A 25,182-nucleotide genomic window follows, 5' to 3' on the forward strand; every position below is an offset into this window, starting at 1 on the left:
TCTCTGCCCTCTTTTCCCTCTCTTCTCCTTCTGGAATACCCATTATTTTTATATTGGCTTTTCTAATGGAGTCTAATAGCTCTTGTAGGATTACATCACTTTTTAAAAAAAATCTAAGTTCTTTCTCAAACTCTTTTACCTGAGTGATTTCTAGATATCTGTCTTCTAGCTTATAAATTCTCTCTTCTATCTGATCTGATCTAGTTCCAACACATTCTAATGCATTAGAATTATTACAGAATTTCTGTTTTGTTCTTATTTAGAATTCCAATATTTTTTATAAACTTCTCTTTTTGGTTTGCTATTTTTATTCCTGAGATATTTTTAGTGCCTCTCTGAGTTTTCTTGGAGCTCACTGAATGTCTTCAAACAGGTATTTGAAATTCCTTTATCCATTAGATCATGATATTCCATATCTTTGTGTTCAGTTGCTAGGAAAGTGTCATTTTCTTTTTGTGACATTGTATTATCATGATTTCTTATGTTTGATGAAAAGTGCCTCTGCCACCACATTGAAAGTAGTGTACACCTTTTGTATTTAAGTAAAGTTTTGTTTAATGTGATTCTAATGGTTCAACAGGTTGATAATTAGGAGTCTTCCTTTTGCCTTCCAGAAGGTGGTGGTATAGCGTAATTTTTTGGTTTCCCTTCTCACAGCTGATTCACAAGGTTGGGAGTCCAGACATTAAAAAAAAATAAAGAAGATGTGGTTTATGTATACAATGGAATATTCCTCAGCTATTAGAAATGACAAATACCCACCATTTGCTTCAACGTGGATGGAACTGGAGGGTATTATGCTGAGTGAAGTAAGTCAGTCGGAGAAGGACAAACATTATATGTTCTCATTCATTTGGGGAATATAAATAATAGTGAAAGGGAATATAAGGGAAGGGAGAAGAAATGTGTGGGAAATATCAGAAAGGGAGACAGAACGTAAAGACTGCTAACTCTGGGAAACGAACTAGGGGTGGTAGAAGGGGAGGAGGGCGGGGGGTGGGAGTGAATGGGTGACGGGCACTGGGGGTTATTCTGTATGTTAGTAAATTGAACACCAATAAAAATAAAAAAAAAAAAACTGGCGGCAAGTGGGTGAAGGTGTGTACTTCACTTTTGGAGCTCTGGGTGTGCCCATAGCTGTCTCTATAGAGGGTTCCATGATTGTGAAGGAAGGAGTTCCATATGACTTAAGGTGATCCTATTGCCGGGAACCTGAGGCAGAGAGCAGGAAACACTTCTCTTTGTCTTCCTACTTCCCTCTTAAGAGAAAGCAATAGATTCCCCAGCTGCAGAGCACACAACTGGGTAGACCCTACTCACAACCTTCACCTTCCACCTTCTCTGTCAGAAAGATTTTGCTGGCACATAGCCATGCCTGAAGCAGCCTTCTGTGCAGCTGCTACCTCTGGGGCGACTTCCCTGGCTCCCCTGCCTCCTCTGCCATCTAATCAACCTGTTTTTGGGTGTATGAATAGCTTGAGTGTCCTGGTATGTGGTGCAGAGGCACTTTTCTTTAGTGAGGGATATCTGGTTGTAAATGAAAGGGGAGGGAAAAAAGGAATAATGCATGCTGCCATGATGCTGACCTAACTCTTAGACTTTCATTTTGTTACCTATAAAGCACTTTTTTTTTTCTGACTTGAGAGACTTCAGTGACATTTTGGCCCTCCAGAGATTCATGTTTCCTGAGTATTTGCACTTTGATGTTCCCAGTATTTGGAATTATTTCTACAGATAGCTACATGACTTTCTCCCTAAATTCATTTAAGTATCTAGCCAAGTGACATTAACTAATAATGTCTAGTGACATTACCGAGGAGGCCTTCTCTGACCACTGTTTCTGAAACAGTTCATCTCTCCCTTTTATTTTCTGCCCCTTACCAACTTCATTTTTCTTTTTGGTGCATTTTATCACCTAGGAAACTGAACATTTTTTGTTTGCTTATTATTTATTTTTTAACAAGGGTAATAGACAGTTGATCTGTTTTGCTCATACTACTGTATGTTCAGTACCCTTAACATTGTTTAGCATCTTTTATTACATGGTAAGTGCTCAATAAATAATTTTTTAAAAAAGATTTTAAGTAATCTCCATACCCAATGTCGGACTCAAACTTACAACTCTGAGATCAAGAGTCAGGTGCTCTACTGACTGAACCAGCCAGGCATCCTCCAGTAAATATTTTTTAAGGAATGAATGAATCAATAAATGAGTTGTTTAGGAAATGGGATATAAAAATTCTGATGACCATAAGGGTACATTTTCAATTATGCTTAATTAGGTACAAGTGATAGTCAGTGATATGATCTAATGTCACACTATTCTCAGAGGTTCTGATAATTCTATCTACTAACCTTAAGAAGTCATGACTCATGCAATTAAAATTTTGGATGCAGGTGAAAATAAACTATCATATACATTTTCTTATATTTTTCTTGTTTCCTGATGGACAATAATTAATATTTTGTTATTTGCTAGCCAAAATATCCCTACTTCAGAGTTTTCATCTTCTACTCAATAACTATGTGCATATACTAATAGTCTGGTAATCAGTGCTGATATTAGTTCAAAGAGCAATTTTATGACATATTTTCCTATATGAAAATGCAAGTTTTAATGTTTCTTAATTTTGAAATGTCCATTTTTCAGCATTAAATCCAGATTCATTAAAAAAAAAAAAAAAAGCTAAAATTGACTATGGAATAAATACTAAAGCTCACACATCTTAAATGTATTTTTGTCATATGTAAGTTCTTATAAATCCAAGCATTCACATAAAAAATAAATTTACTTTATTGTTCTAACTGCATTAACTATATCATTATCATATTTGGGGAAGGCTTTTTCACTTTCTCCCCAAAAATGCTCTCGAATTTTACATGCAAAAAGGTTTTGTGATGAGTAATTCACATTTATACACTCTCTATTTGTTAAGAATCTCAGATTGATTTGAAAGAATTTTAACTCTCAGTGTCACGATTTTCAGAGAAATTTTTTGTTTGGATTGGTAATCTTAATAATGCAATTATCAAAATGTATTTTCCTTAATAAGAATTGTACACAAGGATAATAGAATCTGTATTCTTACAAGGCCATAAAAACAGTTTTCCATATTATAGAATTTTCTACTAGAAAATTAATTTTGAAACCTTATTTTAAACATACAAAAATAGCATTTTATTAATATAAATATATCTCATAAGTTTAAATTATAATATGTAGTCATTTTAGAGAGAATTAAAGAGAAGGTTATGGCTATTTTGATGGTGATCATTGAGATTGGGAATTAAGAATGGCATTTATCGGGATGTCTGGGTGGCTCAGTGGTTTAGCTCCTGCCTTCAGCCCAGGGCATGATCCTGGAATCTTGGGATCGAGTCCCACATTGGGGTCCCTGCATGCAGCCTGCTTCTCCTTCTGCCCGGGTATCTGCCTCTCTCTTTCTTCTGTCTATCTCTCTCTCTGGGTCTCTCATGAATAAATAAATAAAATCTTTAAAAAAAAAGAATGGAATGTATCGTCATGTATCAACCTGAACATTACATCTTATTTCTGTACATTGTTTTGGACTCACAATATCAAAAAAAATCTATTAACATAAATTGTCAAAAATAATAATGTAACTTTTTAATAGTACAGATCTAGCAACTTCAGGATACTCTTCAATTAAACCAGTCACAAAACTGGAGAGAAGAGTAGTAGGAAATTATATTTCAAAACTAAATCACAGATATTATATAAGGATAAGTTATAGTTTTTATCATGAATATAAAGTTTCAGTAACAAGAATATAATAATCCTTCTAACTTTACAAATGTGTTTCACTTTTTATTTCAAAACTATTAGGCTATAATAAGAACACACATCCAATGGCTTTATGTTATACAAGATTATTATATAAGAACATATAGCCTATTTATGTTTTCCTTAAAAATGCTTGCCTGGCATTTTTTTATATTTTTTAAAATTTTTTTATTTATTTATGATAGTCACAGAGAGAGAGAGAGAGAGAGGCAGAGACACAGGCAGAGGGGGAAGCAGGCCCATGCACTGGGATCCCGACGTGGGATTCGATCCCGGGTCTCCAGGATCGCGCCCTGGGCCAAAGGCAGGCGCCAAACTGCTGCACCACCCAGGGATCCCTTGCCTGGCATTTTTAAGGAAAACACACCTGTGCTACAGCAGTCTATTCACTTTTATAATTCTTTGCTTGCAGACATTTAAAGGCCTAAATTAATAGATGTCCACTGTATACATCAACATGACACATGTCCAAGAAGTTCAAATATAAGCACAGCAAAATCAAGTAAAACTAGCTCTACAAACCATTATATTGCTTATTTCCATTATATTAGAATATGAAATTTATCAGTGTGCATATTAAAATTTTGAAAATAATGTAGGTTCTTTTTAAAAATAGCAAACTGAATAAAATATTGATTTAGAATCTAAAGAATTAAGTATACATTTTGTAATCTCTAGGGCAATTTTTAAAACATTAAGAAATATATCAAAATCATAATAGTTTAAATTGAATACTAAAATGTTTAAATAATTCAAAAAAAGGCAGGAAAAGTAAAGCAGGAACAAACCAAAGGGAAGAAAAAGAAAGCAATAATAAAACAGATCTAAATAAAAACATTAATAGTTGTATTAAATGTTAATGGTCTAAACATACCAATTAAAAGACAGTAGATTTTCAGGTTGAAATTTTATAAAATCACCTAAATCTAGGCTGTATGAAAGAAATAACTTCAAATACAACAACATTAAAAGTAAAGAGAGGAGAAGTACTTTTTGAATAAAACATAAGGATCCGTTTCTCTATAAAAGCAATAAAAACAATGGCAAAAAGAAGTCAGAATCAACTTTTTCAGAAATCTGTAAATTAATGAAACTCTTACAACAGTCCAAGGAATATTTGAGAAAAACAACTGAATCTCAATAAGAAAATTTGGCTTTGTTCAGTTTTAACTGGTATTAATTCCATCTTTGCTTATCCTTACAATTGTGGTAGTTGTGAAAAACAGCATCCTGTAGTTAGTGGAGAAGGCAGAATGAGTTTGGAGCTATGCCACATTCCATCCTCACAGAATTGTCCTTATCTGACCTGTCTGATAATCACTGAAAAGCCTCATTCTCAAAACTTGTCCTTATTTAACTAGACTTAGAACTCACTCTGTGTGAAGAGCCCTTCCCAGCATTTGACAAATACAGTCAGTGGCAAGTTAGTATCACAACTACTTGAAGCAGCATTACGAGTTGGGACTAGCTGGAGGCTGTCCTAAAAATATTGAAAAACTGGGCAATGATATGTCTGTAGGGTCTTTAAAAATCTCTAACATAGGTTTCTGGGAATCTAGAAAGCCACAGACTGTGCAGGGCTATGCCATGTCTAATAAATACCCAAAAAGGCTATAAAATTTCTCACCTCTTGATGACCTTTATGAAGCTAGCAGGAAGAGAAGGCTAAGGCAGAACTATAAACCCCTGTCAAAGGATGGAAAATGTATAACAACACACATGCACACACACACACATGCATGCACACCCGCACACCCATATATACCATACACAACTCCCCAGCAAAGCTGGAAGACATTGGTTCAAGGCATTTAAGAAAGTATTTGTCCAGTCTTTAGGTGAACATTAAGCTGAGTGGCTGCAAATGACAAGAGAACACAGACTTTACAGAATTAGACCATAAAAGTCATTAAAAAACAAACAAACAATAGGGATGCCTGGGTGGCTCAGCAGTTTGGTGCCTGCCTAAAAAAATTGAAATATGAGAATGATGCCTCATTAAATAAGGCACCTTATTATAGAATTGTAAATTATGTATATTTTTAAAAAGCAAATAGAAATTCTAGAGTTGAAAAATACAGTAATTTAAAAAATTTCACCAGAGGGACTTCACATCAGTTGTGAACTGACAGAAGAATCAGGGAACATGAAGACAAGTTAATTGAGATTATATTTTATGAGGAACATGAAGAAAAATAATAAATGAATGACAAAAAATGAACAGAAATCTGTAGGACACCATCCAGCATATCAGTCTATGCACAATAGTACAACCAATCTATGTACAATAGTTCCAGAATGAGAGGAGGAAGAGAAAGGATCAGAAAGGTATTTGAAAAAATAATATCCAAAAACTTCCCTAATTTGATGAAGCACTTTAATTTTTTTTATCCAAGAACCTCAACAGATTTCAAGTAGGATAAACACAAAGAGATCCACTCTGGGCTACATTATAGTCAAACTGTTGAAAGTCAAACATACAGAATGAATCCTGAAAGCAGCAAGAGAAAAGTAACATATTACATATGATGTGTTGAAAGCAATAGACAGTCAGCCAAGAATTCTATATCCAGCACAACTGTCCTCCAAAAAAGGGAGAAATTAGATGTTTTTGGATAAACAAAACCAGATAATTTGTTAATAGCACACCTGCCCTGCAAGAAACACTAAAAGAAGTCCTTGAGGCTAGGATGATAGTACACAGGACAGTAACTCAGATCCATATACAGAAAAAAACAAACAACAACAACAAAAAATAGGTAACTGCATAGGTAAATAAAGTCCACATAGATTTTTTGTGTGTAACTCTTTTCCTCTCTTTACTAATTTATGAGATGCTGCTAAAACAGTACCTAGATGGCAATTTACACCTGCTAAACAGTATGTTTATGAAGAGGAAAGATTTCAAATCAATAACCTAGCTTTCTGCCTACAAGGTTAGAATATGAAAAAAGCAAACTAAGCCCAAAAGGAAATCATAAGGATTAGAGTGGAAAAAAACATAGAGAACAACAGTTAAAAAAAAAAATTCACTTAGATCAATACAGTTAAAAAACCTCTAGTTATACTATTTTTTTAATAAAAGGAATGCTTAGATTACTAATATCATTAATGAAACAGGGTACATTGCATATTGACCTTTATGGATATAAAATGGATTATAAAGGAATATTACAAACAGTTGTATGCTAAAAAATTAGATAATCTAGAGGAAAAAATACTAATACGAGTTCTGATGTGACACTACCAGAACTCTGTTCCATTGCTGGTAGGTATATGAAATGATACACCCACCCTGGAAAATGGTTTGGCAGTTTCTTACAAAGTTAAATATATACTTATACCATATTGACTCAATAGTCCTACTCTAGATAAATTGAAAACTTGTGTTCATATTAAAACTCATACACCTGTGCTTATAGGTAGCTCTTGTAATAAGCTTGCCAAATACTAGACATAACCCAAATGCACTTAAGTGAGTGAATGGATAAACAAACTCTGGTGCCTTTGTATAATGGAATACTAATCAGCAATAGCGAAGAATGAATAGGTGATTCATGCAACTTGGGTGATACTTAAAGGCCTTATGCTGAGTCAAAGAAGCCATTGTCACATTATTGCCATCTTACTGAAAAGACAGTTATAGAAATGGACTGTAGAGCAGTGGTTGCCAGGAATTATGGGTGGGAGGAGGCATGGATCTAAAAGGATACCACATGGAGTTTTTTGAGATAGAACTATTCTGTACCCTGATTATGGTAGTAGTTACATGAATCTATACAAGAGCATTAAAATTCATAGAACTTTATACTGAAAGGGGAAAAAATCAATTTCATTGTGATAATTTAAGAATAAAATATAATAAAGTAGTATTATGGGATTATATTGGAGAGAGGAGGCATAAATCAATCAATTAGGAAGCTCAGTGATGGAGGAAAAAAAGCTCTTATTAAACTATGCTATAGGAAATGAAAATACAGAAATGTGCTGAAAGGTGTCATTGAACAGAGAAACTAGATAATTGAGCCCCAGATCAGCTTCATAGGCTTAAATTCTCCAGGTTTCCTCTCATATAAAATGTAATGAGCAGTTGCCAAACAGCTACGTTGGTTATTGCATTATTGATATAACCAAAATCAAACCCAAATGTGTCTAAGAAGCCATCTACATATAAAATCTAGATGTTTATATATGGATTATATATTTGTGTATTTTTTCTAAATTAAGTACTTAGAAGGCAGGGACTTCTGTGTTTTACCTTTTTTTTTTTTTTTTTCTTTTACAATTGTGTAGGCATAGGTATCCTTCTTGAAGCCATAAAAAATTTAAATGTTGAAAACTTATTTGGGTATAATAGAAATATCTAGTTTTAGTTCTAAAGAACTTAACAGATACCCCAGTAAACGTTTTCACCTAGTAGACTGAAACCTCATATTTCACTATATACTTTTGGATATCATACTTAGCAAGCAGAATGCTAAACTAATGACAGATGCACTATTTGGAGAAGTACCAGGTGCAAATAATTTTTAAAACCTTCTATTTATTATAAATACAGTTTCAAATGTTCGTATCAACTTTAATATGCATCTGGAGGTATTATTCTCTAAGAATCAGGAGTTAAATTGAAATGGAACACATTATTTAACCAGTGAGTTCCATGGCAAGTGAAGTAGAGTGATAAATTCTCACTTTAACATTGACTCTTTAAGATATATTTGAGTCTGTTTTACGGCAGACACATCTTCCAGAATAATGCACACATGTATGAAAAAATTTGGTTAAGACGATCCTTTTTCCATTTATTTTTCCCCATTGCACCCAGAGATTATTATAGGGCATGTGTAAGATAAAACAAGAAATGGCTTTTTGGCCTCAGATCTATAATCTTCAAATTTCTCTTTAGATTCTCTTTAAAAATTTGCTTTGTAACCCTGAGTGGAGGCATTTGATGTGTCACCATTTTCATTGTTCTGAGCTGTTTATATCTCAGCAGGGATAATGACATGAATAGTTTGACTGTTGAGATGTGAAATCAGAGTGAACACTTGTCAAGGCTTTTTCAGCAAAATTAAATGTTGCTAATTTAAAATGGGTCAGAGTAATATTTTTCTGTAGTTTGTTCATTTCATAATTTAAATTTAGATCATTTGATGTACATTTTTACAATTGGTTCATTTCTGGATCATTAAACCTTATCATCAAATAATATTTATTAAGCTTCTGTTGTTCATAGATCCAGAATGACTGCTACATGATAGCAGTTAAGGAAATAGAATATACTGGCTCTTTTAAAAAAAACACACACACACATAGCTCTTCAGCCAAATAAACACTTTTATGTGTCTAATGAACACAAATAGAGCATTTCTTCATTACTCCCATCCATTTGACTCACTTCTCCCTGCCATTTCTGATTCTAAAAATCTATATGGAATTCTAAAGGCACTTTTGAATCATTAGCAAACACATTATTTTATTGCACATTAACTTTTTATGATATACTATAATGTAGATCCACTGCTTTCAGATTTATTTCAGTGTAAGGAAGATGAGGAAATTAAAGTTAAAAGTTGCATTATTTACATAAAGGAGATACAGGGTAAGATTTGGAAAGGAATTGATCATGAAGGAAGGGGAGTAAGAGAAAAAAGGCAAACTAAGGAGACTATAAAATTTTGAGAGAATATATGGTCTTAAGCTAACTCCCACACAGAGTGACATACTGTATTCGAGACCCATTGACCCAGTTCTTAGCTAAACGTTCTTTTGGTTAACAAGAGTATATCATTCTGTCAATGTTTTTGTTACTGTTGTTTTTGATTTGTTTTGTTTTGTTTTTTTTTTTGTTATTGTTCAATCTATTTTCTTCACAGGTTATGTAACTCATCAGTTACATGCAGGTCATATACAAACCCAGGTTTGTTACTCATTCGAACACAAATGGTACATAAAAAGGGAAATTTGTTGATGCTTAGTTTTGTTCATCTTGGCTGTGAAATGTGGTAAAGAGGATTGAAATTCATAGTTAAATGTAGCTTTTATCTAGCCATATTTATTCTGTCCTCTTGTAAGAGCAAACAAAAGTTAAATATGTGTTTTTCTAATGAATTCAGTGACAAAAAGTTAAGTATTTACAGATCTTCCTCAGTTTCTTACAGAAAACTTGAGGATATCCCCTCAAGTTGATTATTTGGATATTTTACATATTCTTAATAAAATAAGTGTACAATGAACTCTTACTCTTCTGTAGGGTGATAAAGTTAATTTATCTATTAATGGGATCCTGTATATACTCATTTACCCATTTGTTTTTAAATGCTTCCAAAAGGTTCACTGTCTTTACTTTAAACATCTTACTCTCTAAAATAAGCTTTTATGTTTTTAGCTCTTCACTACACACTGAATCAAAGATGTCTGTCATATCTTCTTCCTGGAAAAAAAGTAAGAGAGAAATTGACCTTAGTGTGACACATTTATGACTTCCATAACTGGGAGCTACTTTGCAGCTCTGTGTCTCCGTCTTACTGTATTTAAACATTCTTTGACATTTCAGATGGCTGTTAAACTTGAATTATATATATGCGTAGTTTATTGCCTGAAATTATTTCTTTCTAGGTAAACAAGATTATAAAAAAACCAAACCTATTTTACGAGCAACCAAATTAAAAGCAGAAGCAAAGAAAACAGCAATAGGCATAAAGGTACCTGTATTTGGTAACTTTAAAATTTGATATATGCATGCCATTTCATTTTCTAAAACTGGATTGCATAAATGTTGAATGCTAAATGTTTTATGACATTTCAAAATCAAAGTCAATGCCAGAATTGAAGGTTTTTATAAAGAGTTTACTTAATGGGAAACATCATTCTGATCCTGAGATTTTTACCGGTCTTAAAATAAAACACAATGTCACATAAGACAGCCAGTTCTATTTAAAGTTGCAATTTATTTTTTCTCTAGCTACTGTAAATATTGTTCAGAATTTTCAGTGATTTATGTGGCCTGAATCAAAAACTTCTTTTGTTTTCAATACATTTGATCTTATGGTTATTGAAGTTTTATTTTTTATAATTATACATATTTAGGTCATTAATATGTATGATTTTACTCTGTGTATTATTATTGTTGTCAGTACTCTCTATGATGAAATTCTAACGATGTCTCCAAACTTGTTCTTTTAGAAAACCAGTGTTTTAACTGCTTAGGGAGGGATAAATGGATCTGAGAATGATGTAAGCAGATATTAATCCAATGTGCTAGCACAATGAAGTTCAACAGAATTACATTTACATTATTACTCATGTCAATTTTTTTGCCAAGTATTTCGAGGTGAATCAAAGTATAAATACAAAAATTAACTTGACAGTTCTACTGTCAAATGTATAAAATTAAAGCGATTAGTATATATACTTTATTGAAATATTAAAATGTTAAAAGAAGATTTTGGTTTTTATCTGGCAGATGAAAAATCAATTTTTCTAAGTTATAGCTTATAACAAATGCCAAGGTATTACTACCAGGCTGTAACAGCTGTTGAACTGCCAGATGATATATTTGGTTGTCTTCCAGAATTTGCTATTACGATCACGAAACACTGCCTTCTTTTTACTCCTGATTGCTGATTTTGATCAAGCATTGCCGTGTGATACGGTATGTTTTCACAACACACTCCCCTCAGTTAGTGCTATGTGTCAGTTTTTAATGAAAAAAAAAGTAAATTGCCTTTTTGTTTAAAAGAGAGATGATTCATCTTTTGAAGTTTTCATTTCACAAGAAATTTTATTCATCTTTAAAATTATTTCCATGACATGATATTTCTAAAAGCCATACTTAGGGGTTTTCTTCTTTGTTTTACAGTTAGTTACCTGATGATTGTCTCTGGTAGTAGGAGTGCTATTTGTAATTTTCCACCAAGGCACTATGTCACTTTTATCTCTCACAATATGGTGTTTTGCTCTTGGAATTTTTCAAAGAAAAATATTGGGGTAGCAAAATCCACTTGTGGCACAATATAATGAGCAGCTATAAATTAGAATTTGAGAAATGGTGCAGCCATTCATTTATTAATATATACATATTCTCTTTTTCATTTGCTCATATAATTTTTGTTATTATTCTAATTTGAGGAAATGACTGTCTTAGAATGAGATAAATCTACCATATAGTGCAATTTTCTAATATATTTTTATGAATATTACAGAATTTGCTTTTCTTTTTTATGAGAAAAAAGTTCTTAGATTTCATTTATGATTTAAAGTATGTACAAAAGAGTTTCTGACTGACATCCAGACAAAGCTCTTTTTTAATAAGCTGGCATATCATTTTGATATGTAAACCTATGGAAAATAAAAATCTTAACTTTAAACATTGTTTACTTTGCTTAAAAAATTACATGAAGAGCCCATTAAAATGATATGGAACTTTTTAGAATCAGAACCATAGAGGTAGTTTACATTTCAAATCTGGCATACTAATTAGTTTGCCCTGTCAAACTTTGATTGCCTTGTCATTTTAGCATAGGATTTTAAATAACGAAGTTTCTTTCAGCAATTGCCATTTAATGCTGTTTAATTTCCCCAGTGAGTGATTTTATCCATATTGATAATGCCAGAGAAGCAACTAAGGACTAATGAACATCAAACATGTTTGACTCTTATCTAGTTGATACAGGATGACCATAATATTATAGTATTTTTATCACTTTACTACTTATTTTTAGAATGAATCATAGTTATCTCTTAAAATAATTTAAATCTATAGAAATATGAACAGCTGCACGGAATAGAAAAATAACAGCAATGACAACACTGATCACAGAAGAAAGAGGCCTAGGATCACATTCCTCTTGCCTCTAACTATTGCCATCATCTAGCTAAGTATACGCTGACATATTTGCAAGATGGCAATTATACCATTACCTCACAGGGTGGTCAGGAACGTTAAATAATACCATGAAACTCTTAACGTTGAACCCAGGACATAGAATTCATTTATGAATTGTTAGCTGAGAAAATATTTCTTTGAATTAGCCATTACTGGTTTGTACAAATAAGACTTCACTTGGATGTTTGTCAGCGGCCTCAAGATCCCCCGCTTCAACTAAGTCTGCATTGTATTAGATATTATATATCATAAAATGTTCTCAGCTTTGCTGTGGAGATAGTGATATGGCTGTTGTAAAGTTTTCAGAGAATTACATAATTTTAATATCCTTTACATATAGATTATATAAATCTTAATCCTTCATTATTTGTTTAGAAATGCTGTATTATGATGTTGTAGAACCTGTAGAAAGAGAGATGACTAAGACATGATCATCTTGGAGGAATTTATACAAGAAATAACTTCCAGATTTCATTACCATGTAAAATCAACAGTATTGACTGAGAAATCTAGGACTAGAGATGTAAAGAATACACAATACAGTCTCTATGCTCAAAGACTTTTAGTGCCTTTTTGTAAACTATGTTTAGTAATAGAAAATGTTTTGAGAGAACAATAAGTTGTGCAGATTCAGAATAAGATGTGAATATTACTGGATCAAAATCTGGAATTAATTTCTGTTCAGAATCTATTTTATTTCCTATGTCTTACCAATGTAAACAGAATGTTATAATTTATGACCCAATAATTAGTGCCACCTAAGAAATATTTGCACAACTAATATTTCCTATTGCATTGCTATTTAAAAAATAATTAGGTGATTTTTCAAGAATTGTAGTATCATTAAAAATTTTTTAGAATGTAAATATCCGTGTTTTCTAATGTTTAGAAAGAAAAAGATAATTCGTATTTGTTAATTAGTTTATTTGAAAGGTTTATTTGAAAGGTGTAATCTAATAAGAGAATAAGTATCAAAAATTTAATTTATCTGTTACATAAATAAAATACTCAAGTGTCAACCAGATCCTGCTGAGAACCTCTTGGGATGAGCCATCTGGAAACATTATTTTTCTTCTTTTTTGTGATTTCAGATGTAAAACTGAAAATGGCCAGGGGGTGGGGGGGGTCATAAATGCCTACAGGTCTCTAACTTATGGTTAGTGTCACCAGCATCCTGAAAGCAGTATTTTCAAATTTTATCATTATTTTAACCCTTTATATATCCAGTCCCCACAGTGTTCATCTTCTCAACTTTTTAAAAAAGAAAATGATGCTATTCCTCCCCCATTCAATAGTCTTTAGCCCTACCCCCTCCACCATATATTCAGTAGACTTAATTGAATTAATGGATCCTCTAAAGCTGTATTCTATGAATGTTCTCTACTTCCTACCCTTAAAACCTGTTTTCATGCCCTTGGGTATCCTGAAAATGTAGAGTGAAGATTACAGAGAGTTTTTTGAAGGGCAAGGAGCAGTTGAAAAGCAGCAGTTAGAGGTGATTATCAAATGAGATGTGGATGATGGCCTCCAATCAAGACAAAAACTTTATTCTTGCTTTAAGCTTGTCTGAATGGGGACTGCTGTTGAACAGTTTTGTTGTCCACTATACAGAACAGATGGAGTTTGCAGTTGTGTGTCACTTGTTTATTACATCCTCTTAAAATTAGTAGCTGTGTAACCAGATGGGTCTGGGAGCACAGCTGTGGATATAAGAATATAAATGAAACCTGTCTGATGCTGCCGTGCCCTTTTGAGATGCCAAAGTGTTCCAACTGCAACAAAGAAAAATTCACTTTCATTTGACATTAAATTGATGTATTAGATTTAAAAAACGAAACCTTACAAAAATAGTGGACACTGAGTCTGTCAACCCCATGATTTTTATCAATATTTTTTTTCATAGTCTGGAAATCTAAATAAATGTAAAATGTCTGCATAAGGTACCCATGTGTGATTTCAGCGCCCAGGTAAAAATTTCATGTTGATTATAAACCAAATTTATTTTACTGTTTTTAAAGTTTATTAGGTGGCATCTGTTGAATTAATAATTTTACGTTCTGATGAAATGTAAAATATATTCATGTAAATGCAAATAAACTGCTTCTCCATAAAACAATGCCAGGAATGGGTATGATACACAATTGAAAATTAGAAAGGCATATTAGGCTCTTTAGGGTATGGAACTGGCACTAGTTGCTCTTTTTTTGCTTTTTTTAGCCAAATGATATGTTAATATTGAGAACATTCCTTAAAGTGTATGTGTGTGTGTATACTACATACTGTATACTATATACTTCATATATATATATATTATGTTTATGGAGTTTTTAAGAGATAATAGGATTTTTACCATAATACATGTAGTAAAATTTTTGTCCACTATTTTAACATAATTAATATAATCCACATCAAATCACCAAATGAAATATTCAGAATCAACCTTCACAGTTCTGGTACATTATACTGTATCTTGCTTCATGAGCGAAGAGTACTCAGTTTTGTTCCCCTACATTATGAACTATAGAATTCAGAGTTTAAAAATTAGAATTTCAACAAAATAATACATAAAAAAGCTTTACAGAGACATAATTTAGAAACTGGTTGTAATAGTTTCTTCCCATTAGAAAAAGAAAGATAAACCAGTGTCCAAAAGCTACAACTAATAACAAATTTATTGAAGCAACAAATAAAGTCAAACATACTCAGATAGAGAACAGGGAAACTATGTAGGCACAAACTACACTGCATGCACTCAACACCTTGATATCCCAACTATGAAAATATGTTAAAATTATGAAGTTTGATTTTACTATTAGAAAAGCACAAATTGCATAGAAATAATAGTAGAAATCAGTCGCCCACTGATGTACTTGTTTTTGCAGTCGGTATTAAGTATACTTAATGACAAGAAGTGTTAAACAAATAGAATGTGATTAATTAGGTTCAAATAATTATTCTGGATGATAGAATTAGGTTGCTATTTTCTCTGATGAAACTTATAACATGAGCCAATCTCTTTTCATCAATTTCAAACCTACTTTTTTTTTTTTCCCCTCCTCAGGAAGTTGGCCTCGTACTTGCAGCTATATTGGCCCTCCTACTGGCTTTCTATGCTTTCTTTTATCTCAGACTGTCCACAGATGTTGACCCTGATCTGGAACGAGATGAAGATTAGCTGAACAGCAATCAATGCATTAAAGGGAAATAATTTTATAAAAGTACCCCTTGGGACCAATACTTTTTCTAAAGTACTGAAACTGGAACATCTTGAATTCTTTCTGCTGGTATTTTCAGTTTTCAGAAACATCTTTTTAAATAGTTGCATAGGATATCAAGAAAAGAACCTTACCTAGCAACGTAGTATAATGTATGCTACTGGATACTTTTATAAATCTTTCTACTTTGACAGGCAACCTATTCATGGTGCGTTTAGATTAAATGGAAAACAGATCCTAAATTCTTCGGATGTCTCAGCCAATTTATGTGTATAACTCCATCACTTACAGATTACTAAATCTATTTTTGTCCCATATACATCATAAGTAAAAGTATATATCCTCATTTACAGAAACATTCTCAAATCACATTCAGAACCTAAGAAGGAATGAAAAGTCATGGGAAATTTTTCATTTTACAAAGAAGCCCTGCTTTCTTTCCAGACATATTTTATATCATTAGAGAGACTATCTGCCATACATCTACAGTAATCTTTTTCCTTCTTTGCCAACTGTTCAGTGCACATGTGCTCCATCAGAAATGGCACCTGGATGACAGAAGCTCAAAGAGTCACATATGTCTGTAAAATAGAGTTCCTTTCCTCTTGGGCTGTCTGAACTGGTGTAAATAGAAAGTTCAGTTGATCTTGATTTTAATTAACTTATTATTGTATTAGTATAAACTTGGAATTCTATTTTAATTACGTTGTTCTGGCTGCTTGCAGTATCAGTTTGCCCCTCTTGTTAGGGAGATATGTAACAATCTGTCATTAAGTTGTGCAGTTCTGTTTTGATTTTTTTCTCCTTCCCACACAACAGTAACAGAAGTCCTACCTATTCAGAATCATTTTCTTGGATTGTCTCTTAAATCTAAACAATACAAAGTTGGTTTACAAAATTACGCTTTGTCTCTTGAGAGTTAATCAATTAGAACTGTTTCGTGGAAAATAAATAATACAAGAAGATAATATGTCTTCTATTACTCACATATGTGATTTCTTGTTTACATGAATTTTCAAGGTACTTTGCATTTGTTGGAGTATAACAATCAATATAGTCAATATTTTTATGGGTAATGGATTTTTTTAAAAGGTATTTTTAGAACACACAAATACGTAAAGCTTTGAAAATGGGAAAATCTGTGTCCACAGCAGACTTGTTAGCTACTGCCTTATATAAAGATGTATAAAAGATTAATAGTTTAAAACATGCGCAACAAAGTGTTTTATATCATAGATACTGTACTTATGAAGAGCAAATAAAATGTTAAGATTATTTCCATATTTGCCAAGAGAAGAAAGCTTTGATGAATACCCTCGATATTCTTTGAGACTTTTGCAAATAGTTGAATAGGACTGTGTAGCATTATTTTCTGTAGAATTTTTTCAAATAGCATAATTTATTTCATCAATGTGAAAACAGCCCAAAGTTCCAGTATCCTCACAGATCATTTATGCCAAACATCTGAGGGCAAAATTTAGCCAGTGTTATTTACTGGATCCTACCCCTTGAAATCACAAACACATGAGACAGACCAAGAGTTCTTATACACTCACCACAGCAGACCAATCCAAGTGGCATTTTTAGGAAAGGTTGCAGCATTTAATGCCATGTGGTATGTCTGTTCGAGAAGTGGGTGGAAAGGGAATATCCAAGCTGGCATTTTGGATATGATGGGCCTTTTCCTTTCCTGAGTGACATGCCACATGTCAAGAAATACTGCTTTTCCCCCACTCCTATCACATTTACGTGAACAATTTTCATTTAGTTACTTTACCTCCCATATGGTGTTAAAAAGTCAGATTCAATAGAGATTATTTCTAATTTCAGTAGTAATTTAAATGAGAAGATATGTAATAATTGTTTATTAGATACCTATCCAAGTGAAATATAACCAAATTTACAGTATTTAAAATAGGTGAATATGCTCTTGGCGATATCTGAAAATTCATTACCCTGAAAAAAAAATTTACTCTTCCCTTCTGTTCTTGAGGTATTCTCTTGAGGGAAAAAGGTTGTTTCTGATAGTAATAAATATTGATCTATACATAGTATAATTATAGGCTAGTTTGATTACCTCATTTTACCGACACCCTGAGTCTCTGGCTAGTTCATTTGTGCAGTTGACTTATGATGGCTCCAGAGAACCGTTAAATCCGTTAAGTCCCACTCTGATTTTAACAAATAGCAGGTAAACTGAGACAATATATGTTTATACAACACTGTTTTCATGAAATGCAAATTTTTCAAACTCACATTAACTGGGAAGCAACCTGTAGAGAAATTCCAGCTTGAAATCAGGTTTGAATCTTTGAAGATGGAGAGGTGATGTCCGGCCTGCATTTTCAGGGGACCACACTTCTGAATAGTGACTGATGTCTGACAAAAATCTAAGACTGGCATCAGACACATATTTTAGGTGTGGGTTTTTCTCCTCCAGCAATTCACTGCTCAGAGTGATTCAGAAGACAAAAAACAGAAAAATTATAAGGACTTTTCAGAATGTTAGAATCTATTTGTTAACATGCTCTGCAGGATCAATTTCAGCTAATGCAGCAGAGTTTACATACAGCCTGTGGGGTACTGTGAATGGAGCTAGAAGAGTTACTGGTTCTTACTCTGCGTGCAAAATAAACATCTATAGATTCACCTGAGAAGAGATACTGTAAAAAATATAACCTCATCCAGGATTTCTTTTAAAGCAAATGAACAAAAAGCCTATCATTGTACCCATGGAGAGTTTGTTTTCAGGTGGCACATACTTGAAGATTTTCCGTCTTTTCAATTTTTCTGAAATACTTCTACCCCAACCAATGATTGCAAGATCCTGAAAATATGTTCTTATTCATTTCTGTAATTCCAGTAGCATAGTGATCTGCACATATTGAATAAATGCATGTCAAAATTTAAGTTAATTTCTTTTAGTCCTCTCAGAATCTGGTACAGTTGCTGCATGTAACAGATAATCAAAAATTATTTGCATTTAATAAATAAAACTTAGAAATCACTATATTAATCAACTCAGCATTTAGCATTTATGATCATCGAATGTTCTGGGACAAATATATGTTTCATCCTGTTCCTTTTTAAGATCAAGACACCTAGTGTTAAGTTTACTGCAGAACAGAGACGTTGCTCTTTTCTAGGAAATCAAATATGTTATTTTTATCTTAGTATTGTTAAAAACCACACTGTTTTTAATTTGACCTAGTATACATCCTCATACCCAATGAAAATAAAACTAAATTGTCATTATGCTTATATTTACGTGAATGCTCAAGCAGTATATTTTCCAGATTCTAAAACAATATAGTCAATGATAATCCAATAAACTATGCTTTATTTAGATGGGCTTCAGAAATAAAACTTGTAGAAATTAAACTTAGAGAATTTTCATGTATTTCATCCATAATGTAAGGTTGTTGAGCCAGAGACTATCTAAGATAAGTGCACTTACCTTGGGCTTCTCTAGGGAGATTCCTACCATTTCTCCCTTAGCAGCACTGCCTTCTTTTATTAGAATTGCTCCAATGCAGCCTGGATAGAATGATGTTTGCTAGATTTTGTTTCACTGACATCATATCTAGAATCAGTGCAACCCACAGTAAGAAAAAAAAAAAAACTAGCAGATGAATTCAGTGCCAATAGAAACATCCTTACGATTTTATTTTGTATGTTAGTGATGCAGGTAAGTATGAAGGAAACTGGGAGAGCTACTCAAAGAATTATACCAGTGTGGAAATATCCAGAATGGGCCAGTAAATTCATTTAAAACAATTGAACTGCTGCCCTATTCAACATAGTGCCTCATTCTTAAATAATTTTTTTTTTATCCTTAGCAACAGACATGAGATCCTTATTTCAAGAAAAATAAGATACTTTACATGCCAGAAGATTTTTTGATGACAGTACCCCCTCCTATTCTTCATTTTTTAAAACAACAACCAAATTGGTGGGGAGGCAGCCAAAATTTGAGGTACCAATGCCTCTCGAACAGATGTCGCACCATTATTTTTTAGCTCGTTTAGATGAATAAACATGTTAAACTGTGAAGTATTACATTTTAGATTTTTTCATTAAAAAAAGAGACAATCTGTTTACTGTCCTAATTGAGACAACAATCCTTGTGGTTGCCAGTTTTGGCAGTCATAACAATGAACTATAAATATTTGAACCAACCAAGTAAATGGTGACTATAAAGGCTATAGCATGTGTAAAGTTCTGTTTTCATGGGCACCCATCTTAGTATGCCTTTTTTTTTTTCTGACTTCTTCAAATACAATTGTGTAAATCTGAAGTTTCATGGTAAGCTTAAAAGAAATTGATTTCAATATCTAATTTCGTTCTAGTTTATTATCCTTTTTAGCGTTCAGCTATCCATCTGCTAACAAATTGCTACTGCAGTTGCTCTACTGAATGTGACAAGGCAGGTCTTTCATTGGATTGCCTTCTCTGTACATCCTAGGATAACACACACAAAAAGAAAATTAGAAGTTTTTTTTTTCTGTTTTCATATTTATAAAGTGAGGTTAAAGACACGGTACATCTCTTACATTGCAGCAGCTATTAGTTTTTTAAGAGAAGGTTTTATAAATAAACCATGTTGAGATAGAACTCTGGCTGTAATGTCCATGAGAAGCAGGTCACAGTCTTAGCAGCAATAGGATGCTTTGCACGAAGCACTGGCGTGTGAGAAGTTGGTAGATCACAGAGAAATAATCCAGGCATAAACAATCATTTATTACACGAGTTCGCAAACATTGGTGATCCAGATAGCCAGCGCCCTTGTAGGCATCTTATTTGAGGACCCTTGCTCCCTTTTCTACCTTTCAACTTCTCCTCTCCCGACCCCAGCTCCACACTCTAGGCAGTTTCCAACATTTGCTCTCTCAGTTTGTGTGAACCTCACTGTACATCAGGTCATTCTTAACTATGTACTCACCGTATTAACTACCTCTGCTCTTTTGCTTAGAACCAAGATTGATCCTCATCTATCTTTCCCACCACCTCTCACTCCTTAGCCCTTTCCTTTTTATTACCAACCACCTGCATTACACAAACTAGAGAGAAGAGTATAATGAACCCCAGTGTACCCATCACCTGGAGTCAACAATTACCAATATTTTGCCACTCATTTCCCCCATTTCTCTTTTTTGTAACCTGAGGTATTTTAAAGTGAACCTCAAAGAAGGTGACATTTTACCTATAAATATCTCAGTATACATCTCTGAGAAGAACCTTTACTTTTTGTTTATTTGTTATCTTTTTTCTCGTAATAAATTCTCAGGAAGCTATTATTACAGCTAATAGGATTAGTTATTTCTTCATATCATTTACTACTAAGTCCATCTGAGAACGTCCCTAATTGTTTTCAAGATATATATTTATATGGATAGATAATAGATTTTCGAGTCAAGATCTGTACTGCATTTGATGGTAAACCTCTTAAATTTCTTTTATTCTGTAGCAAATCTCTTTGTCTTTAACGCTATTGATTTGTTGAAGAAACCACATTATTTGTCTTCCTAAATGTCCAATATTCTAGATTTGGCTATTTTCATTTTGTTATTTATTTTATACCTCCTTTTTTCTTTTATTTTTAAAAGGTTTTATTCATTTATTCATGAGAGACAGAGAGAGGCAGAGACACAGGCAGAGGGAAAAGCAGGCCCCATGCAGAGAGCCCGACGTGGGGCTCGATCCCTGGTCTCCAGGATCACACCCTGGGCTGAAGGCAGGCACTAAACTGTTGAGCCACCCAGTCTGCCCTATACCTCCTTTTTTCATATTTTCTATGAACTAGTATTTAGATCTTAGGCTAGATTAGATCCAGATAGTTTTGTTATTGTTATTTGTTTGTTTTTAAGGCAATAGAAAGTTATAGTACGTAATGAGACACATAATCTCTAGTCTCATTTGTAGATGTTGAAATTTACCAGCGGGTTCATATGCTACTAACCCAACTCCCTCCAAAATAAGGTTTATATCAACATTTTTGCCTGAAGCTTTTAGCATCTGTTTATGATTATTCCCTAGGTCTAGTATATCATGAGGCATTACAGAATGATAATTTTTTTTTAATTTTACTTATTTTTTTAATTGGGAGGGTGAGAGAGCATGTGCACAAGTGAGAACCTCACTTGGGGGGAGGGGCAGGAAGAGGGGAAAAGAGAGAATCCTAAGCAGATTCTGTGCCCAGCACAGAGCTTGCCCTGAGGCTTAGTCTCAGGACTCTGAATCCTGACCTGAGTAGAGATCAAGAGTCAGATGCTTAAATGACTGAGCCACCCAGGCACCCCAGAATGATAATTTTCTATCATTTCTTCAGCATTTAAGTGAAATAATTAAAAAAAAAAAAAAAAACTTAATCAACTTTTTGGTTACCTTAAAACATGGCTCCTAACAGTGAAGGAAAGATAAATACTTGAATCTTTCCCTTTATCAAATTTCAGAGTAATAGGTTAGTACTCTTTAATAGTGGCCAATGGACATTTCCCATTGCTGTTCCTGTTGTTGCTTTTATTATCATTGTAAAGCCATAGATTTTACACCTGTGATGTGTTTCAACCCATTGCAAACATCATTCTTTTCAGTAATGAAACACAAATTCCATTATCATGCTTTATATTAGAGATATTATTATTAAAATCATGAAAGTCTTATGCTTTTATATGATTTTACATTTTTCCAAAAGTGACAGCCAATGCAGTCAGATTTTTAAAACAATAAGTGGTAAATGTGGGAAAAGACTAATATTTACAGATTATATGATTAGCTGGAAAACTAATAAGATATTGAGTTAAATTTATATAACATGATCCAATGGAAAATAACTATATAAGAATTAATAGCTCTATCTACCTAATAATTATAATAGCTAAATATCATAATATAAAAAATATAACTTAGAGTCACAATCAAAATTATGAATTGTCTAGAAAAACAATCAGCAAGAAATATAAAGAGTCTTCATTGGAAAAAAGACCTTACAGGATAAGATAATCAAACTTTAATAAAAAAGAGACCAACTGTCTCCCTGGATGAGATGATTCAATATTGTACAAATTTAAACTTTCTTCTAAATTGGAAACAGAAAGAGAACCTTAATCCACCAGATATTAAAGTGTATTATAAAGTTATAATAATTAAAATAATCTCATAGTCAAGGAAAGTAGACAAAACAATAAAATGTACAGTCTGGAAATGGATCCAAATATAAAGATTCACTTAATGTATCCTGTAAGTCATGAAGATGGAAAGATAGATTATATATTAAATATATTAAAAAATTGAGTATCCATCTGGAAATTAAAAGATGCCTATAACATGGCTTAAAACAAGATTAGTTTCTAATGGAATTTATTATTTCTAAATGGAAAAAAAATCATAAAATATTAGAAGAAACTACAGTGTTTTTAGAATCTTCCAGTACAGAAATTATTTCTAGGCATTGATTCATGAGTCAGAAATCATAAAGGAAATACTGTTGGATTATAACACATTAAATTAAAATCTAACACACAGCCCAGCACTCAGTGTTAATTAAAGATGTGAGGAAACAGTCTCTTTCATATACTGCTTGGGGGAATGGTAATCTCACACACTTTCTGGAAGGCACTTTTGCAGTGTACTTTAAAAGTCTAAAATTTCATATTTACTTTAGTTGCTTCCATATATCTTTAGAAATTCTTTCAAGATAATAACGCCTGTAGTGTGCAAAAATGCACCCAAGTACATTAACCACAGCTTTGTTCATAACTTCAAAAAACCTGAAAGCAATGTAAATGTCCAACACAAGTCTTTTTAAACAAACTGTGTTACATCTATTAAATAAAACGTGATGAATTCATTAAAATAGTATATTTTAATATCTATTGATATGGAGAGAGGTAAAGAAGCACTTAAAAGTAGGATACTTGTGATAGGATTCTAGTTTGCTTGAATGTGTATGTACATACATGTGTACCTATATGAGTGCATTTGAAGAATATTTTAAAAAAGTAAGAAGCATTTCCGGATATTAGATTTTAAGTGATTTTTACTTCTTTGTATTGAGTGACTCCATCTCCACTCTGCAGAGAGGACTAGAAAGACTTATTGAGCTATATCGTGAGTGCAGACACCTGATAGGTCTGTCCATTTTTTTCCCACTACATTCTTCTATTTGTCATTCATTTAATAACCATTAAGCACCTATCAGGTACTAATAAGTCATCTTTCAAATTCCCCATCTCTACCCAGTGTAAGTAGCCTGGAAAAAGGCAGCTCTGCTTTTTTCATAGGGAGAAATTTAGAATGTTTCAGAAAGGAACTGATATTTAAGTTTATTCATTTTCATCCAAAAAAGTATTGATTGAGCATTCGCCATAGGGCAGAACTGTACTTTGTGCTTGCAACAAATCCACGAACATTAAGAACGAGAAAGCAAACTTGATACTCTTGCTCTCATGACATGTGACCTGCAGACATGGTGACGGTCTCATTGTTAACCTTCTTCCCTTCCTTGTCCTAAAGCCTTTTTTTTTTTCATTTTCTCTTATTAATCTGGAAAAATGCCTGCATATCTATCCTCCCAAGATTTATGTGTTCCCCGATAAATCGCTGGACTTTCCCCCTAGAAGCCCCCCAGCCCTGCCCACCCAAGGCTAAGTTAGGTGATTGTCCTCTTCTATAGAATTTCTTCCATGATTATCCATTTATGCACCTCCCAACCAGGCCCTGAGATCTTTAAGGAAGTAACTCTGGGTTTTATTGCTTTATTTCGAACGCCAAGCACTGCCCTAGACCCATGGCTTATTCCTCAGTCCATATGTTGGATTAGGTGCTACACCTCATTCCCTAGAACAGGATTTCTCAAGCTGGGCATCACTGATTGACATTTTGGGCCAGGTAATTCCTTGCTGTGGCGATCCCTCCTGCGAACTGTAGGAGGTTTTGCAGCCTACCTAGGTGCTAGCAGGCAACTTCATGCCAGCAGCACCTGCTCCTGCCCTCCTTATAGTTGGGGGACGTCATCAAGAGGATATGACCAGTGGTGGACCCCTGAGCAGCCTGCAGCCCGCAGCCCGGGGAGCAGTGGGCAAGCAGAGGCCCCTCAGGCCCACCCCAGCCTTTGGAACGTGGTTCCACCCGCTGCAGGTTTGCACAGCCCGAAGGGTCACTTTTCAAGGCTGCAACTTGACAGCGGTGTGGACCGCACACTGACGGAACCCAGGTAAGGCCTACAACCAAAAATGTCCCCAGCCATAGCCAAATGTCCCCTGGCATCAGAATGT

At 33.5% G+C, this 25,182-nt stretch overlaps 1 protein-coding gene across 26 annotated transcripts in view; it reads left to right on the forward strand.

Annotated features, from left to right (window-relative positions):
* The window catches only part of TRIQK (triple QxxK/R motif containing), an 85,084-nt gene extending 66,157 nt beyond the window's left edge, over positions 1–18,927 (forward strand). For 16 of the 26 annotated variants that reach the window (XM_072803940.1, XM_072803928.1, XM_072803924.1 and 13 more), the window contains 4 exons: positions 10,424–10,509; positions 11,379–11,459; positions 14,128–14,187; positions 15,754–18,927. In XM_072803940.1, the coding sequence (XP_072660041.1) occupies positions 10,424–10,509; positions 11,379–11,459; positions 14,128–14,187; positions 15,754–15,867 (341 nt within the window). In that variant the 3' untranslated portion in view covers positions 15,868–18,927. Of the gene's footprint in view, positions 1–657; positions 810–10,423; positions 10,510–11,378; positions 11,460–14,127; positions 14,188–15,753 lie in introns of all 26 variants that reach the window. The other 10 variants (XM_072803947.1, XM_072803941.1, XM_072803944.1 and 7 more) reach the window with 4 other exon arrangements.
* The last annotated feature ends 6,255 nt before the right edge of the window (positions 18,928–25,182 follow it).

Source organism: Canis lupus, chromosome 28 (genome assembly GCF_048164855.1).
Source record: "Canis lupus baileyi chromosome 28, mCanLup2.hap1, whole genome shotgun sequence".
Classification (NCBI taxonomy): domain Eukaryota; kingdom Metazoa; phylum Chordata; class Mammalia; order Carnivora; family Canidae; genus Canis; species Canis lupus.